General features: G+C 56.4%; 7 protein-coding genes across 7 annotated transcripts; 4 read left to right on the top strand and 3 right to left on the bottom strand.

The window, feature by feature from the left end:
- Nucleotides 1–472: 472 nt before the first annotated feature.
- Nucleotides 473–2353, top strand: E0L32_009546 (uncharacterized protein; the record flags this gene model as incomplete). The annotated part of the gene is made up of 6 exons (XM_031144523.1): nt 473–636; nt 1024–1078; nt 1116–1360; nt 1484–1727; nt 1913–2049; nt 2200–2353. The coding sequence occupies 6 exons, from the start codon at nt 473–475 to the stop codon at nt 2351–2353; spliced, it is 999 nt and encodes a 332-aa protein (XP_030990678.1).
- Nucleotides 2354–2887: 534 nt separating this feature from the next.
- Nucleotides 2888–4437, bottom strand: E0L32_009545 (uncharacterized protein; the record flags this gene model as incomplete). Its single annotated transcript, XM_031144522.1, has 6 exons — nt 2888–3110; nt 3172–3425; nt 3491–3994; nt 4063–4118; nt 4182–4288; nt 4376–4437. The coding sequence occupies 6 exons, from the start codon at nt 4435–4437 to the stop codon at nt 2888–2890; spliced, it is 1206 nt and encodes a 401-aa protein (XP_030990677.1).
- Nucleotides 4438–7428: 2991 nt separating this feature from the next.
- E0L32_009544 (uncharacterized protein) lies at nt 7429–8333 on the top strand (the record flags this gene model as incomplete). Its single annotated transcript, XM_031144520.1, has 2 exons — nt 7429–7564; nt 7627–8333. 2 exons carry the CDS (start codon nt 7429–7431, stop codon nt 8331–8333), a joined length of 843 nt encoding a protein of 280 aa, XP_030990676.1.
- Nucleotides 8334–8750: 417 nt separating this feature from the next.
- E0L32_009543 (uncharacterized protein) lies at nt 8751–10273 on the bottom strand (the record flags this gene model as incomplete). The annotated part of the gene is made up of 2 exons (XM_031144519.1): nt 8751–9621; nt 9666–10273. The coding sequence occupies 2 exons, from the start codon at nt 10271–10273 to the stop codon at nt 8751–8753; spliced, it is 1479 nt and encodes a 492-aa protein (XP_030990675.1).
- Nucleotides 10274–10708: 435 nt separating this feature from the next.
- On the top strand, nt 10709–12454 carry E0L32_009542 (uncharacterized protein; the record flags this gene model as incomplete). Its single annotated transcript, XM_031144518.1, has 3 exons — nt 10709–10888; nt 10951–11220; nt 11276–12454. 3 exons carry the CDS (start codon nt 10709–10711, stop codon nt 12452–12454), a joined length of 1629 nt encoding a protein of 542 aa, XP_030990674.1.
- Nucleotides 12455–12808: 354 nt separating this feature from the next.
- E0L32_009541 (uncharacterized protein) lies at nt 12809–14692 on the bottom strand (the record flags this gene model as incomplete). The annotated part of the gene is made up of 5 exons (XM_031144517.1): nt 12809–13488; nt 13548–14229; nt 14291–14451; nt 14517–14550; nt 14618–14692. The coding sequence occupies 5 exons, from the start codon at nt 14690–14692 to the stop codon at nt 12809–12811; spliced, it is 1632 nt and encodes a 543-aa protein (XP_030990673.1).
- Nucleotides 14693–15335: 643 nt separating this feature from the next.
- E0L32_009540 (uncharacterized protein) lies at nt 15336–17048 on the top strand (the record flags this gene model as incomplete). Its single annotated transcript, XM_031144516.1, has 1 exon — nt 15336–17048. One exon carries the CDS (start codon nt 15336–15338, stop codon nt 17046–17048), a length of 1713 nt encoding a protein of 570 aa, XP_030990672.1.
- Nucleotides 17049–17193: the final 145 nt, after the last annotated feature.

Genomic DNA, 17193 nt, shown 5'->3' with positions numbered 1-17193 from the left:
TGTTTCTTCTATTTCTCCGCCCTTTTTTCTCTTGCTGCTCCTGTGTATATTCAGCCGGAATGGCGAAAGGGATGAGTAGCAGAAGAAAGACGGATGCAACATGGCCTAGCTTGCCGTTGGGAGATGAAATTAATGCTGAACGACGATTGGCGCCAGCTGAGCGACCCCATGCTTTTCGCAGTCACTCGACAGCTGAGCTGAGGCCCGCATATGATATGGGTGGGATAACTACTGAATGGATCTCCTGATGGGCAACTCGGAGATCAGTTCCACACCCCAATCAATCTCCCCGGGACTCGCCTCTCGCCTGCCTCAACCTCACATGTTCTAGACCTCGGCGCGTGTTCACTGACTTTTGAACCAGAGAGTCGATTTCGCCATGTTTCCTGCTTTTCTTTGCATGTTGTTCTTCCTCACCGAGTTCTCGAGCGCGCCACCACCCTCCCATGTACTTGTATCTCCCAGCTGCAACATGCACCACACAACAGATCTTGTTATCACAAAGGGGTCCTTTGCTAAGCTTTGTATCACCGGAAATGGCCCCATTTGCGAATCGTACCACTTTCACCGCCCGGCGCCGTTGCTCCCTTCAACACCAGTTATGAAACTTCGGCTGCTTCCCTCTAAGCCTTCGCGGTAAGTCTTGGCCGATACGCCACTGTGGGATCTTGAGGTAAGTTAGACTATCTCTTGAACCTGATCGATCACTTGTGTATAAATGCTCGGCAGCCCTCGTGATCAATTGCTTCACCTTGTCTAGGGACATGGTTTCCTATTCTCTCGCGCTTGCCGAGTCATTTGCATTGCTTTTTCCCGCTTTACAACTTGGCTTTTCAAAAACCTCCCTGTTCAGTCATTTACATCATCACTGTGATTTATCTCTCATCCCTTGCAAGATTTGAGGGAACGGCCGGAAAGGACAAGGCATCCATCCGACTTATCCGCGACTTGGACACTCTAGTTCTTGGATCCTCTGCAAGGCGTTCCCCCTCCTAGATTGCAAACACTTTTTTCTGGAAAAAGTGCCTACCCGGAGAGCGAAAAGAAGAACAAGAAGAAGGAAAAGAGCGACGATGCTGTACAACACGGCGCCGGACCAGCTCTTCGTGCCGCAGGCCGCCGTCGACCCCCTCGGCTACGGCCGCGTCGCCATCGTCACGGGCTGCGCCTCGGGCATCGGCCTCGCCTGCACCCAGCTCCTGCTCGCCCACCAGTTCTCCGTCTGCGGCCTCGACGCCGCGCCCTTTGACTACAACCTCTTGCTCGAGGCCCACCACGGCCGCTTCCACTTTACGCGCCGGGACCTGACCGAGCCGGGCGCCTGCGAGGAAGGCGTGCGCATCTGCCTGCACACGTTTGGGTGGGTATTGAGTTCCAAGTGTCTCCCCCCCTTTCCCTTTAATGAAGAGGGGAAGAAAAGAAGGGCGACATGAGAAGAGGAGGGGGGAAACAAAGTTGTACTGATGTTTTCTCCATCTGTTAGCAACCGCGTCGACCTGCTCGTCAACGTCGCCGGCGTCATGGACAACTTTGCCAGCGCCGACGCCGTGACCGACGACGTCTGGAACCGCGTGCTCGCCGTCAACCTGACCGTGCCCGTCATGATGATGCGCTCCGCCATCCCCTTCATGCGCGAGAGGGGCGGCTCCATCGTCAACGTGGCCAGCACCGCCGGCGTGAGCGGCGCCGTCGCGGGCGTCGCCTACACGGCGTCCAAGCACGGTCTGGTGAGTCCTTTTTTTTTCTTCTAAACTAAACAACAACAACACTAAGGGAAGGAAAAAAACACACACACATATACACACACAAAGGAAAATATAAGAATTGGGGGACTAATGACGTGAGAGAGTGGTTGGGGGGAGATGTGTAGATCGGCGCGACGAAAAACGTAGCCTGGCGCTTCCGCAGCCAGGGCATCCGGTGCAACGCCGTGCTGCCCGGCGCCATCGACTCGAGCATCGGCAAGGCCATCATCTCCGGCGCCGGCGCCGGCGGGGACGACAAGGCGGGCACGGCCGCCTGGGACGCCGAGGCGTTCGCAGAGGTGGAGTAAGTTTTGTCTTCCACCCCCCCTTATTTGAAGACAATCTACATCTCCCTCCCCCCCCCCCCCCCCAAAGATTCGTTCTTCACCACCTTTCTGTTTCCATTTTTCCTTTCTACATGTTTCCGCTGACGAGAATACAAACTGTCTTAAAGACCCGTCCACGCCCTGCAGGCACGCCCCACCGAGGCCACGCCCGCCATCACGCCGCACGAGGTCGCGCGGACCATCATCTTCCTGTCCAGCGACGCGGCCCGGACATTGAACGGCGTCTCGCTGCCCGTGGACCAGGCCTGGGGGGTTGTGTAGCCCTTTTTGTTGAAATCTGCGACGGGGCGGTTTTCAGAAGTCGTAGTAGGTTGGAGACGTGTCGAATCTGCACTTACTTACCCCTTGGAGAGATGATGGTCTGTAGCAAAGCGTAAGTAAGCCATGGGGAAAAAAAAACAAGAAACATGTGCGAGCAATAGCAGGCGTTTTGGGGAATATTGGGCATATCCACAATGAAAGCAGGGCTTCTGTGCCATCATCACACACATCCAAAGAGCCTCGCGTGGTATCTTCGGTGATATCTTAATTCCATTGCATGGCTACTGTTGAAACTGGCTATCGCTACTCGGGCGAATTCTCAGCTTGCAGGTCAGACTGAACGCATCTCATGCCCCTCCCGCAGGAGAGCAACGTGGTATCTTCATAATCCCGGCTCATTTCCACAGTACTAGGACCGAGTTCTCTAAAAGCTGCCCCTGAATCATCGAAACAAAAGACAAAATAAAAAGCGGCTCATGAAATTGAAGTGCTACTCCGTAAGGCTCCCATGCTACCCGTCTGCGTCACAGCTGCTCAAGCAGTAATGTCCACCACCTTCTTGGACTGCTGCAAAGAGGCGGCAATATCGTCCTCTTCGTCTCCGTCGTCGAGGTTCAGTAGTTGAAAGCGGTTGAGCATCGGGTTCGCAGCAGCCTTCCGAGGCTGCGAGTTGCGTCTCGGCTTCAGGACAGGCTCAGGGTCGTAAGGCTGCGCGCACTCATCCACGTCCCACTCGATCTTCGATCCCTTGTATAACCTTTGAGGCCCGTCAGTTCCACTGCAATCACGAAGAAGGAGTGGATACTATATGAACTTACGCTCGGCTCATCATGCAGGTTCTCGCAAACATGGCGTTGTTGACGGAATTGGTGCGGATGTAGCAGCTACCGCCGACAAACCCGACCTTGATCACCACGAGGTTGTGGATATGGTCGAGATCCTCGCGGACGGTCTGCTCCTTGATTCTCGGATCGCAGCGGCGGATGACGAGGTTCCGGGTAGCGCCCGAAGCGATCTTGTTGGCCATGTGGCCAGCCAGGACGAACTGCCGGTCCTGCCATTTGATGTCGACCTATTCGTATAGAGTATTAGTTTACGCGAGCGCTGCCTAGGGGATGGGACCAGAGCCCTGCTTACCCGCTTGTTCTTGATGTAGAGATCGTGCTTCTTGACATGGTCGAAGAAATACCGGGCATCTTCTGCGCGCAAGAACGACACAGTGGCCGTGCGCTCCTGGCTTCGGATGTAGATGTCGAGCAAAATACCGCCCCTGATGGCCGCCGTGATGTCTCCGTGGGTCGTGCCCTCGGCAATGTTCATGAGATACAGAGTTCGCAGGCACTGTCGCTCAAAGGGGGAAGCAAAATCGGCCTTGCCATTCTGCGCTTGCTCTCGAAGGCTCAGGTCGTCGCCTGCAGTGGAATCTGTCTCGGACCAAGCGTCGTCGTCCGGGGATCTATCCCGGGCGTAGTTGTGGAGCCTGCTGTTAGTTGGGAAGCGGCCCCAGTGGTTGCGACGGGTGGAATGCTCGTCATCATCGTACAAAGCTGCGCCGCCGTCGTCGTTGTAGCCGCCGTGACCTCGAGCTACCGGAGAAGGATCCGGGGCCTTTTGAATGGCCTCGTCGTCTTGGCTCAGAAGCTTTGAAGACCAATTAGTATCTTTGTCCTGCACGGCGAGTTATGGTATCTCCTAGGGAAAGATCTCACGTCGATGGCCTGCTCGTCAACCTTTCCGCTCCGCAGAAGATTCTGTCTCAAGTTGGCTAGTTTGACAAGTGTTAGTTTGAAGATCTCTGCAACGGCATTGAGGGCGAAGGAACACTTACCGTACTTCTGGGAGGTCGCTTGGAGACCGCGATATTCGTGAAGAGTAATGGTGATGCATTTCGAAGACTGGACTGGATGAGAGGCTTGCATGCCTACAGATCGGCCACTGCAGTTCGAAGACAGAGAGTCAGTATTGACTCCGGTCAACAAACGCCTATACTTGTCTGGCGCAGGATGAGCGAAGGGGTCTCACCTGGACGAGAACCGATCATCGTCTCGCCGGAGCGATGCGAAGCGGTTCGGAGGCGAAGTCATATTAGATGCAGGGCAAGGGTGGTGATCCTGGCCAAAAGAGGAAGTTTTGATAAGAAGAGAAGAGGAGAGAAGAGGAGAGAAAAGAGAAAAGAGAAAAGAGGGAAGGTTAGGCACGGAGCCAGAAAGAAGTAGATATGGAAGTTTGAGCTTCTCCTCACCTGCCTGAACCCTGCGTGCGCGCGCGCGCCTACCTTGAACAGTTCAAAGGCTGTTGGCCGTCGACAAGGTACCTGCTCGCAGGTAGAGGTGAAGTTACCAATTGGTAATGTACAGTATGCAGTTGAAGAAGCTGCTGGGCTAGGCTTCACTGGAGGTCGGCCACAGTCACTTCTGATTGCCTCAACACCGTTGGTTGTTATCACATCAAATCTGCCTTATCTATCAGATATCAGAAGCGCCGTGTTTGGCCTTTTTCCTTTTTGGAGGTGTGCATGGGGGTGAGTGCCCCAGCTCGAGTTTGTTCTGGCTCACATGGATATCTGCAGGGCATCCAAGGAGCAACAGCCAGCGGCTACGGGCAGACCAGAACTTGAGCTGTTGGTCCCCTCGCCCCCGGTCGACAAACCCCAGATCCTGTGGACCTGCTTCGTACTTTGGGTCTAGTCAACTGGGGGTTGGTGTTCAAGTTGTGTTGGAGATTTGCTCATTCACAGGCGAGGATTCCGTCAGTTGGAGCTGGGATGATGGAAAGAGGTTGTGCTACCCATCCATCTACCAACGACCATCCGCCCACACCCACACCACCTTTCGATCCAACCCACACACAACTCAATTCCTTATCCAACAGTTCTTGGCTCGCACCCAGTGGACATCCCCCTCCTCCGAGCCACTACAATCCGGCCAATCCTGGGTCGTTGTGTGGTTATGTGGGACGCCGGTGACAGACTGCGATAGCCCATCAAAGGAGATCAAAACATGCATCATGGATGCCCCAGAACTAACTTGGAAGACGAATCCATCCTGGTCCATCTTAGCGTACGGAGTCGGAGTATTGTACCTAGGTAGGTAGCGAGGGCTGTTAGTGTGTTCCAGGGTTGTTGGACCTGCACGGGCCGCGCCAGCTGGGCCGCTAAAAGCCACTACCGGACTCGTCTTGGCCCTGATGACAAGTCAACGCCAACCTCCTTACAGCTGTCTGTTCTGGCACCCACTCCATTGATTGTCTTGATCAACACCAAACAGCGGGGTGCACAATCGCATTATCCGAACAACAATACGCCCAAGTCAAGCAGCGCTGCTCTGCCGCAGTCCGGATGTGGCGACTACCACCTGCTGAAGAGAAAATACAAAGTGATATTTCTCATCTCTCACGTTGATCAGGGTTGGGGTTTCGTGGTGAGCGCGCAACCCAAGTTGAGCGCCGAGGGTACCTAGGTAGTTATCCGCTGTGGTTGTATTTGCTATGAACAGTATAACCCAGGAGAAGCAAACAATGCGGACGAGATGTACTCGAGCACAATTATGAAACGATCCATTATCTTCGATCACACAATCACAACGTCCACCCAGTCCTACTTGTTCCCTACTTAGGTACTTGTACAGCAAAGGCTGACAGGTGACTGGCTACGCTTACCTGATCTCAGACCTGGACGGGATGAGGTGATCTGTTGCCGTCGCACCAGGAAATCACCCCCGCAAGGTGCCTAGGTAGGTAGATATTATCGGGATTTACCAGCCAGAAGTCTGTCGGTCGTACTGCAGAGATTCTCGGGGCACAGCAACGGATCCTCGAGACGAATGAGACACGTGCCTGGCAGCGCTGTGCGAGATGCACACGACAACACCTGCATCTGATGGATCTTGTTTTGACGGACGGTATGGGCGATAATGCAGACGGTGAAATGTTCAAAACTTGTCGAGGGGACGATCCTCGCTTGCTCAATGTGCCTCAGTCCCGACTGCAATCAAGGAACTGCAAACCACTGTGGAATGCTGCGGGAGCTCGCATTGCAAACAATGCATGGCCCCGTCGTCGACCCCGGGAAAAATGAGCCACGCTGGGCTATCAGAGTGGAGGCAAGGATGCTCGTTGAAGCATAAGCTTTTGCAGCCTTGTCAAATCTGCTCTTCAAGTACGCCCGACGACAAGACAATTCAAAGCGGAAGGGTGAAAGTCGCAACGAGATCAAAACCCGTTCATGTGAGAACCGTTGACGACGCCTGTGGGGAAGGCAAGCGTCTCCTTATGAACGAACAATAGGACCATTCCATAGAGACTGGGCCAAGTCCACCAGCATTGAAAGCAAGATAACTACATTACGGTAGATGGATGGAGGGGGACCCTCTCACGGCTATTAATAAAATGCACAGCATCTTAGCTGGCTCAAGCGTCACCAGCCGGTGGGGCCGCGCGAATACGAAGTGAAGGGCGAAAAGCAAGCTGCGGGAATGGACGAAATGGACCCAGGCACGCCAGGTCACCTTTTTTTTTCCTGGCACTCTTTCCCCTTGTCGGCAAGGCCCCATCAGCCCGTGTGTTGCTGCCCGCCCCGCCCTCCAGGCCTGCCATTGGTCCCCGTCCATGATACAGGGCCTCTGAAAAACCGAGGACGCCTCATTCTCGTTCCTGATCCTGCTTTGCTTCTCTTTTGGACCCCCATTGTTGATTCTCCCGCACATTCGTTTGGAGCCTTATTATTTTCGCCATCAGCACCTGCAATACTTACCCCCGAACGCCCATCCCCGTTCGTGTCAATCGCTGTATTCTTTTTAATAGCCAACCCCGGCAGAGGAGCATCTAGACGGATACGCTTGCCTGTAGCCCCTTTCACTAGGTCGCTCAAGGTCGAGGGGAAACCCCATTCGTTGACGACCCCAGCATTCCACAACATTCCGAGCATTCATCTGGATCGACGACCAAACACGCCCGCTCAGGCAGTGAATCGACTTTGCAACATCAAAGGGCGAGAACTCCATCACCTTTTCTCTCACGGATCGAAGCGCTGAAAGCCCGGTTTGTTTCTTGGAGGAAGTGGTCCTCGAACCGCCACAATGAAGCCAGCCCGTTCCATCGCCCAGTTTGCCTTTGTCCTCGCCTCCTTGTCCGGCGTCACTTCAGCATGGCCGAGCTGGCTCCCAGAGTTGGACTCTCTGGTAGCGAGGCAAGACGATAATGGGAGCAGCAGTAGTATGTTGCCTTGATCAGCACTAACCTCCCGTATGATCATCGAGGCTGACTTCTGCCAACAGGTTCAAACACACCGCAACAGACGCCATCCCCCTCAGCGTCACAGTCCGGCTCCAAGGATGCCAAGACGACGGGCAAGGATGCCGACAACACCCACAACCTCAATACCGGAGCCGTCAAGACAGGGGACAAGACGCCTAACCAGACCGGCAACAGCACCGACTCCCACAAGCCCGATCGAACAATGTTCAACCCAGGTGACCCGGCCGGCGCCGTCGTCATGGTCACCCCGTCCCTGGCACAGGGCATGCAGCTCTACAAGATCGACGACAAGGTCACCTTTGGCTGGAACTACACCAACCTGCTGGGCACCCCGACCGCCATCGACGTCCTGGCCAGCTGCAGCACCGCCAGCAGGACCTACACCCTCACCCAGAACATGACCTTTGCGACGCCCGCCACCTTCACCTGGGACACCAAGGACACGCAGGACCTCCTGACGGCCGAGTACACGCTCATCATCTACGACGCCGAGGCCGGCCCCAGCGCCACGGCCGAGCCCGGCTATCTGAGCACCTTTAACAGTCTCGTCTTTGGCCTGTACAACAAGCGGCCCTACACGTCCATCGCGGACGGCTGGCAATGCGCCATCTGCAGCGCCGCCGCGCCTTCTGTCGATTCCAGGGCAGTCGGCTTTGCCATGACCATGAGCGTCCTCACCGTCCTCAGCTTCACGTGGTTCGTGGCAGGCGTCGGCGCGGGCCTGTAGAGGATGTCCATACTCTTTGATTATTGACGAACGAAAGGAAGATCCGACTAGAGTCTTGACATTTACATTCATTCCCTTGTAATGCCTGTTACGGCGGTCAGCAAAGAATGGTTCATCTGGTTGCAAAATGTGCGGCGTTGGTTTCCCTTTGGCGGTTTTGCTTTTTTTCCCATTGGATCACGGACAACTCACGGAAAGCGGTCTCGGACACAAGAAAAACAAGGGGAATGGCAGACATTCATAATTCTTTCTTGTATCTAACGTTGGGTATACGACCTCTATCCTGTTCTTATAGATAACTTAATGCCACACATCCCATCTATCATCCATGACGAAAAAACCGACAGCAGCATATTGGTTGATTGATGTAGCTTTTGGGTATATTTACACATGTGTCTGTGACTATCTAGACACTTATTAGACCATCCTGAGCGAGAACCCGCCGCCTCGCTCCTCCTTCTCCCGGCCTCCGAATATGCTACTAAAGTCGGCCGCCCCAAAGTTGACGGCGTCGCCCCGGCCCGGCGCGTTGGGCGTCTCGCGCCGGCGCCGGCGCTCCTGGCCCGCCTTGCTCGGGAAGGTGGGGAACATGGCCTCCTGCTTGGGCTTGGGGTCCTGCGAGAAGTACTCGTGCGCCAGCATCTCGCGGGCCGTCGGCCGCCGCGCCGGGTCCAGCGACAGCAGGCCGGCGAGCAGGGCGCTGCCGGCGGCCGTCAGCAGCGGGAACCTGGCGCGGACCAGCGCCGCCGTCGTCGCCCCCGCCTGAGCGCCGGCGGCGGCAGGCGGCGGCAGGCGCAGGCTGCGCGCGTTGGGCAGGCGGCGGAAGCCGGGCCACGAGTCCTCGGTCGGCAGGCCGCAGAGGTCGAAGACGCGGGCCAGCTCGTCGACCTCGTTCTTGCCCTGCAGCAGGGGCTCGCGCGTGAGCAGCTCGCCGAAGACGCAGCCGGCGGACCACATGTCGACGGCGGCCGTGTAGGCCGGCGCGCCGAGGAGGAGCTCGGGCGCGCGGTACCACAGCGTCACGACGAGCTGCGTCAGGTCCCGCGGCGGCGGGCTGCCGACGTAGCGGGCCATGCCGAAGTCGGCGATCTTGAGCTGTCCCCGGTTGCTGAGCAGCAGGTTCGAGGTCTTGATGTCGCGGTGCAGGACCCAGCGGTCGTGCAGGTAGGCGAGCCCCGAGGCGAGCTGGCGCAGCAGCGTCTTGACCTCGGAGGCCAGGAAGGGCTGCGGCATGTCCTCGAGGATGGACTTGAGGTCGTGCTCGATGAAGTCGAGGACGAGGAAGATGCTGTTGTGGTGATGAGAGGGAGGGTTAGTCAAACCTTGCATAACCCGTATATGTGTGTGTGTGTCTGTGGAAACGGGGGAATGAATCCGTACTTTTCTATCTTTCTCGTGTCATCCCCCACCACGACCTCCTGCAGCCTCACGATATTCCTGTGGTCGCAGTCCTTGAGGATCTGTATCTCGCGCAGTCCCGTGACGGGCAGGCCCCCGCGGTCCTTGGGCTCGATCTTCAACCTCTTCAGCGCCACCACCTTGCCCGTCGCGAGCTCCTTTGCCCGCGCCACCCACCCGTACGCTCCCTCCTCGATGTCGTTGAGCTTGTCGTAGTTCTCCACGCTGCGCGCCTTGCCCCAGCTGCCGCCCGTAAACCTCAGAAGCTTTGCGCTGCTGCCGCCGTCGTTGTCGTCGTCGTCTGCATCGGCTCCGTCGCCCCTTCTCTCGGGGGTCAGTCGGCGCCGCTTGGCTGGCGGTCCGTCTGCGTCGTTGTCCGCGGCTGCTGCGGCGGCGGCGGCGAGCTCTGCCTGCCTCTCTGCCTCTTTGCGCGCCTTCTCGGCCCTGAGGCGCTTCTTCTCTTCCTTCTCCTTCTTCAGCTTGGCGTCTAGCGCCGCATCCTCGGCGGTGTCGGCCCAGCGCGACTTGCCCTTGCTCGCCATGACTGTGGAACGAGCGAGCAACCACTCCTCGCTGCGCCCTGGGAAAGCCTCCTTACTCGCCGGTCCACTACTGCATGTAGTCGCTGGGAAAGTGCCGGATTATACAGTTGGTCTAATCGAGATCTTTTGCAAAGCTTCGTAGTCGATGGTTGCTGTAGCGCAGTGTGAAATCCGGTATTTAAATATTTGTTTGTAGAAGACTTCAAGGTCGACGTTTCGTTTGTACCAAAATACCGAAGCTGTTTGGTCGTTTTAGTGGGGTTGCTTGCCTATCGCGTAGCTCTGTATGGGTTATCGGGGGAGATTTTTGGTTGGTTTCATTGGATCGACATCTTCACTTTGCCATGCAAGAGCCCGAGCTCCTAAACTCGATCTTGAGGCGCATAACATGCTATTTTGCTAGATGCGACAGAGGCTTGTCGTAACTATCTCAGCATGAGATCAGCAGTCTCGAGGAGTGCGCTGGGCGCACTTCGTGGCTTACATCGCGCCCAGAACAGCTGGTGTGTCAGAGCCTCGCCGAGTTTCAGGAGCTTCTCATCCACGGCTCGCAGACCTGAGGAGGAGCGCAAATGGTCAACGCCGCTGGCTAAGCAGCTCGCCGCTGCCATAACCGTAAGTGCTGGCGCCTTGAAAGAACCAGGGCAATATAGGACCTTTCGACTAATTAGCCTTAGGCCACTGGCCCCGTACCAGTCGCAAGCTACATGCGCATGTGCCTCACTGCGGATGTTGGAGGCTATTACACGGGAGCCTTGGAGCAGGACCGCGACCAGTTCGGGCTCAAGGGTGACTTCGTGACCTCCCCCGAGATCTCACAGATCTTTGGCGAGCTCATTGGCATCTGGTTTGTCGCTGAGTGGATGGCCCAAGGGCGACCCAAGCAGGGAGTTGAGATCATCGAGGTCGGACCGGGCCGAGGCACCTTGATGGATGACATGCTGAGGGTATGTTGTTTTCCCGCCAGATACTGGCCGGAAACGCACTAACTATGCTACATAGACTATCCGGAACTTCAAAGGCATGACGCAGGCCATTGATGCCATCTACATGGTCGAGGCCAGTCCGCAGCTGAGGAAGACCCAGAAAGATCTCCTCTGCGGCAAGGATGCGCCCATGACCGAGTCCAAAGTGGGATACCACAGCACTTGCAAATACACGTCTCTCCCGATTGTCTGGACCGAGACTATCAACTCAATACCCTTGAGTGAGTCTGCCATCAAAAGCCAACAGAACGCTAAGCTCGGTGCTAACATCGAGGCAGACTCAAACAGCACACCCTTCATAGTGGCACACGAGTTTTTCGACGCCCTCCCGATTCACGCCTTCCAGGCCGTAAAAGTCCCTGCATCGCAGACCCCTGAATCTCCCTCCGCTTCCCCTTCCTCTGAAGCATCATCACCCCCCGCAGACCACAGCTCCCGTTCCACAAAGACCAGCTCGCCCACCATAGAGTGGCGCGAGATGGTCGTCTCCCCGACGCCCCCCGGCTCGACCCACGAGAGCCTCGGCACGCCGAGGTCCCAGCAGCGCGACACCCCTCCCCCGGACTTCCAGATGACCCTGTCCCCGCGCCCGACCCGCCACTCGCTCTACCTGCCCGAGTCCTCGCCGCGCTTCCGCGCCCTGCGCTCCGTCCCGGACGCCCTCATCGAGGTGTGCCCGGACGCCGCGCTCTACGCCTCCGACTTCGCCGCGCGCATCGGCGGCTCCCCGCGCTCGCCCAAGGCCGCGCCCTCGGGCGCGGCCCTGATCCTCGACTACGGCCCGGGCGACGGCACCGTCCCCGTCAACAGCCTGCGCGGCATCCGGCGCCACCGCCGCGTCAGCCCCTTCGCCGAGCCCGGGCTCACCGACCTCAGCGCCGACGTCGACTTCGCCGCCGTCGCCGAGGCGGCCCTGCGCGCGAGCGAAGGCGTCGAGGTCCACGGCCCCGTCGAGCAAGGCGTCTTCCTCGAGGGGATGGGCATCCGCGAGCGCGCGGAGATGCTGGTCCGGGCGGCGAGGCAGGAGGGGGGCGCCGGCGCCGGCAGCAAGGCTCTGGACATCGAGAAGGCGTGGAAGAGGCTCGTCGATAGGGGTCCCGAGGGCATGGGCAAGCTTTACAAGGCGCTAGCTATCGTGCCCGAGAATGACGGCAAGAGGCCGCCTGTGGGATTTGGCGGGGATGTTGCACAGTAGATCTCTTCTTTTGTTCGACCAGTGTTTGGACTGCCAAATGTGTGTATTGGATAAATGAATCTCTGAATGTAAGAGTAGTAGCGTGGGAGACATCACCATGTGGTGCATGATTGTAAAGTCATAATCGTGTCTTGTAAATAAAAGAGAGTATCACAGCTATACGTGCTATCTGCTCGTCAGAAATTTGGGCATCCGTCCGACTCGACTACCGTGCGGATGCAAGATGAATCCCAGACACAACCGTTTAAACGCCAATATCGTTTCTCCTATAACGTACAGCGACTCAGCCCGCCTCCCTCCGCGCGTCCAAGTGACCTATTATTCCACCCGGCCCCCGTTTTTGACCCTTTCCCCTCATTTCTTGTGCTTGACCAGACCGGCATCCTCGTCAGAGTTCTCGTCGTCCGAGAACTTGTCGCCATCGTCTTCGCCCACGGCGAAGATGGTCTCGCCGTCGAGTGACTGCCTCGGTGGCGCCGCTGATGAGGCAGCGGGTTGGCTCCTTGAAGCCGAGGCCCCAGAGGGAGCGTCATTTCTGGGATCTGCTGGACGCGGCGCCTGCTGCCCGGTCTGCTTGCCAATGTTGGCCTCCTCGTCGTCCGAGTCGTCGGGGGCACCGATGTCCATGTTATTGATCTCAAAGGTGCCATCGTCGTCTTGGGCAATCTCGTCACTCATGGCGAACCGGCGGTTGTTCGCCGTCGGCCTCCACACGTACGCGATCCACGCCACATCCGCAAAGTAGACCAGGTTCAGCCAGCCGTCTAGGATGAACCAGCGAGTCTTCCAATGGAAGGGGACGTAGTCGGGGTCGCTAGCCGAAGCAAAGGAGAAGCTGTTGAGGAAGAAGAAGCCAAAGATGACAAGTATGCTGAGCAAAATGGCCCACCACAGCTTCTTGTACATGGCCTCTTTGGCGTGCTGCTTGCGCTCGCGCAGGTCCTTCAGAGTGGCGTTGAGCGAGTTGAGGGTCCAGACGTAAAACGCAGTCAGCGTCCCGGCCAGGGGAAGGACAATGAGCATGACGAACGGCCCTGCAGAAACATGTTAGCAAGTCTAAGGGATAGGTAATATCCAGACAATGAGGACTCACCTGCGGCATCTGGCGTCACAAGAAGACTCGTGATTGCATAGACAAGTCCGAAGACAAAGTGGGCAATGGCCAGCCAGCGAACATAGATCATGGTCCTGCCAAGAGTTGGCTTGACCACGCCGTAGCCCATGCACACAATAAGCAGCAGGAAGAATGAGAAGGAGTTCCTGATAGCGTTAAGCACGGCGACCACAATCAGTAGAACCTTGGAGCCGACATTCGAGCCGTTTCTGTTGAGATAGTCGTAGAAGCCCCAGGTCATCAACATCTCCACGACCAAGAAGATTAGGATGGCGGTGATGTAGTTCTGCACAGCTAGGATATCGGAACGGTGCTGGTAGTACAAGAATCCCCAGAACACCGTGACAAGCGCATAGAGGATCGCTATCCCTCCATAGAACGGCAGCTTCGGAATCTGTGTTGCGGGTAGCTCGCCGTATGCATTGCGGAATTCGACAACAGCTCGGTAGTTCTCGGCCGTGTACTTGTCCGTCATGATGCAGTAGTAACCCGTGTTCTTGATAGGGTAGTTGATGGGCTTGCTGTCCTTCAAGTTGACCGCCTGCGTAAGGATGACGTTGCTGGACTTTTCGGTAGCGTTCGGCGTCAGGATATACTCGCCAATATCGCTCTCCGCGCAGAAGCCGGCCTCGACCCATTTGGGTTGGCAAATACCAACTTTCTGTATGATTGATCAGCTTCTTTCCTGTGGCCGGCTCGGCATGGGGACTGATGCGTCCTACCTGAACGGCGTCTTCGGATGGGTAGACACCAATAAACTTCTCATCTTTCCATTCGAAGATGACAAGGCTGACGGTGGCATCTGCCTCCCCCTCGTACTTGTCAAACTTCAACAGTATGAAAGGGTCTACAGGGCCGCCCCAGGTCTTTCTGGCGTACATGCCTGCAGCATTTTGTGTTAGCTTTTCTGAAAGACCTAGATTGCGCAACTATTTCGGGATGCCATACCGGCACATCGCTGCCGATTCTCGTCGGTTTGGTCCTGGATAAGCAGCTTATATTAGCTCATGTACAAGGCGTTCTGGCGACGTCGCAAGGGCAACACATACAATGAGAGCTTCCATTGCACTGGCAGTCCATATGGACAATGCCGCAAGGAGCAGCAGGGATAACCAGCGCCGCATTCTGGCGGTGATGTGGTAGAGTCGAGGACGGAGAGCTCGGATGCGGACAAGTAGCTGATCAGGGATGGAGACCGTCGAGCCTCATGCGAGGTCGCGTATCGTCTTGCTTGGGACAGACGCTGGTCGTCGAGACAGTCGTAGTCCAGATTGCCCCGGAATGTCGCAACTCAAGGCTTGCCGCTTCTCTGGGACGACGCAGATGGCCCCTCGTGTCGTGGACTGTGCTGTTGTATGAGAGCAAGATTGCACATCAAACTCCTGCCGCCTTAGAGTTTACGACGCAAGCCAGCTCGGCGGAGCTTGGCGACATCGACATTAACACATTGCCTAAAGAGCTCCACCTGCCACACCGGGCGGGCCGTATTCTGTACACTTCAGGCGGCCTCTTAGTGGCTGGAAGCCGCAGCTACGGGGCAATTTTTAGTGCCAATGCGCCCCAGTAACCGGAAACAGCCATCGTCCAGCTTCTGTACGTGCCAACCACTCAGATTTGTACTTTGGACGATAAGATAACAAGGTCCCCGCCAAAATTCATACAATAAGCCCAAGGTCTGCCTCGAGTTCAACAATCGAACATCTCTTGCGCTAGACCTCGCATTTCGAGCAACCGAGTCTCTCCCTGTTTGTTCAAGGCACCGGCACAATGGGAAAGGGAACAGACAAGCTCTACATCACCCACTCCGAGTGGTCGTCGTCAGACGCCTTCTCCTCCAGCACCGGCGCGCGCTCCAAAAACGGAGGCGCGAACTTTCGCCGGCTTCCTTTCAACTTTTGTGCCGCCAGCCTTCAGCCTTTCAAGAACCCCGTCTGTACCCCCGAGGGGACTATATTCGACGTCGAGATCATCAGTTCGTGGCTCGAAAAACACGACACGAACCCGGTCAACGGTGAGCCGCTCGCGGCCAAGGATCTCATCAAGCTCAACTTCTCCCGCAATGCCGACACCGGATCTGGGATTGGAGATGCTCAGGGAGACCTCATTGATCCCATATCCTTCAAGGTCTTCACAGACAACACCCACATCGTCGCCATACGGCACGGAACCTATGCCAATGTCTTTTCCTGGGACACGGTGGAGCGGATGAACATCAAGCCAAAAATGTGGCGGGACCTGCTGGACGATCAGGAGTTTGGGCGCAAGGATATCATCACTCTTCAGGACCCACAGAACGCTGCAAGTCGCGATCTGAGTCAGTTCCAATATCTCAAGGACGGCGGAGAAGCCCTTTTGTCTAAGGAACAGGAGGAGGAGAGGCTTGGTGGCAATGTCAACATCAACGCCCTAGGAAGGATAGGCGACAAAGTCCTCAGGGCCAAGGAGGCGGTTGAGAGAGCAAGAAAGGAGCGCGAGGCAGGTGGCGATGTCAATCGCTCCAAGGCCCTCGCAAAGTCGAATGTCACGGCCGTGCCTCGGAGTCAGATGATACAAGAGAAGAAGAGGGCATATAACGCGGCGGCTTACACGACCGGCAAGGCGGCGGCAAGTTTCACAAGTACCGGCTTGACACCCGAGACCAGCGGCGAGCGGGCGATCTTGTCAGAGGAGGAATGGATGTTGAAGCCGAAGCGGGTCAAGGTCAAGGGCTACGCGCGGATGGAGACCAATCTCGGTGACCTCAATATCGAGCTGCAGACGGAGACGGCACCGAAAGCGGTATGGAACTTTGTCAAGCTTGCCCAGAAGGGATACTATCAAGGAGTCGCTTTTCACCGCAACATTCGCAACTTCATGATCCAAGGTGGTGACCCTACAGGCACGGGCAGGGGCGGCACGAGTATCTGGGGCAAGAACTTCCAAGACGAATTCGAGGGCCCTTTGACCCACAATGCCAGAGGCATCATGAGTATGGCAAACAAAGGCAAGAACACGAACTCCAGCCAGTTCTTCATCACCTACAAGCCGGCCAGCCATCTGGACCGGAAGCACACCATCTTCGGAAAGGTTGTTGGTGGCATGGACGTCCTCTCAAAGATGGAGCAAGTGCCCACAGATGGCTCGGACAGGCCTCTGAACAAGATCGTCATCAAAGACGTAGTCGTATATCTCGACCCATTCGAGGAATTCCTGAAGGCTAAGAAGGAGGCGGAGAAAGCAGAGGAGCGCAAGGCCGAGATCCAACGCCAGGGTGGTACGGAAGACGACCAAACAACGTGGACGGGCAAGCGCATCCGCAAAGATGGCACCATCTCCGATGCCGATTCGAAAGCTGGTGTCGGCAAGTATCTGAAGGCTGCCATGTCGCAGCAACAGGCAGAGGATGATCTCCAAGGCGACTCCGAGCCAGTGGATACCTGGGAGGAGCAGCCGAAAAAGAAGCTCAAGACGGGCGGCTTTGGCAATTTTGATAACTGGTAAAACCATCTTGGAAGGGCTTGTACGAGAGTACGGTAGCACGGCGTCAAGGCAAACCAGGGAGTCCGATCGATCAAACATCTTGGACAGCATGCATGGTCTATTGAATGCATTACTAGACATTCATGCACATCAATCCTGTACCTCC

The sequence above is a fragment of the Thyridium curvatum genome, assembly GCF_004353045.1.
Source record: "Thyridium curvatum strain D216 chromosome Unknown NODE_70_length_221790_cov_84.609339, whole genome shotgun sequence".
Classification (NCBI taxonomy): domain Eukaryota; kingdom Fungi; phylum Ascomycota; class Sordariomycetes; order Thyridiales; family Thyridiaceae; genus Thyridium; species Thyridium curvatum.
Note: the sequence above shows the minus strand (reverse complement) of the source record. Positions and strands in the feature narration are given on the sequence as shown.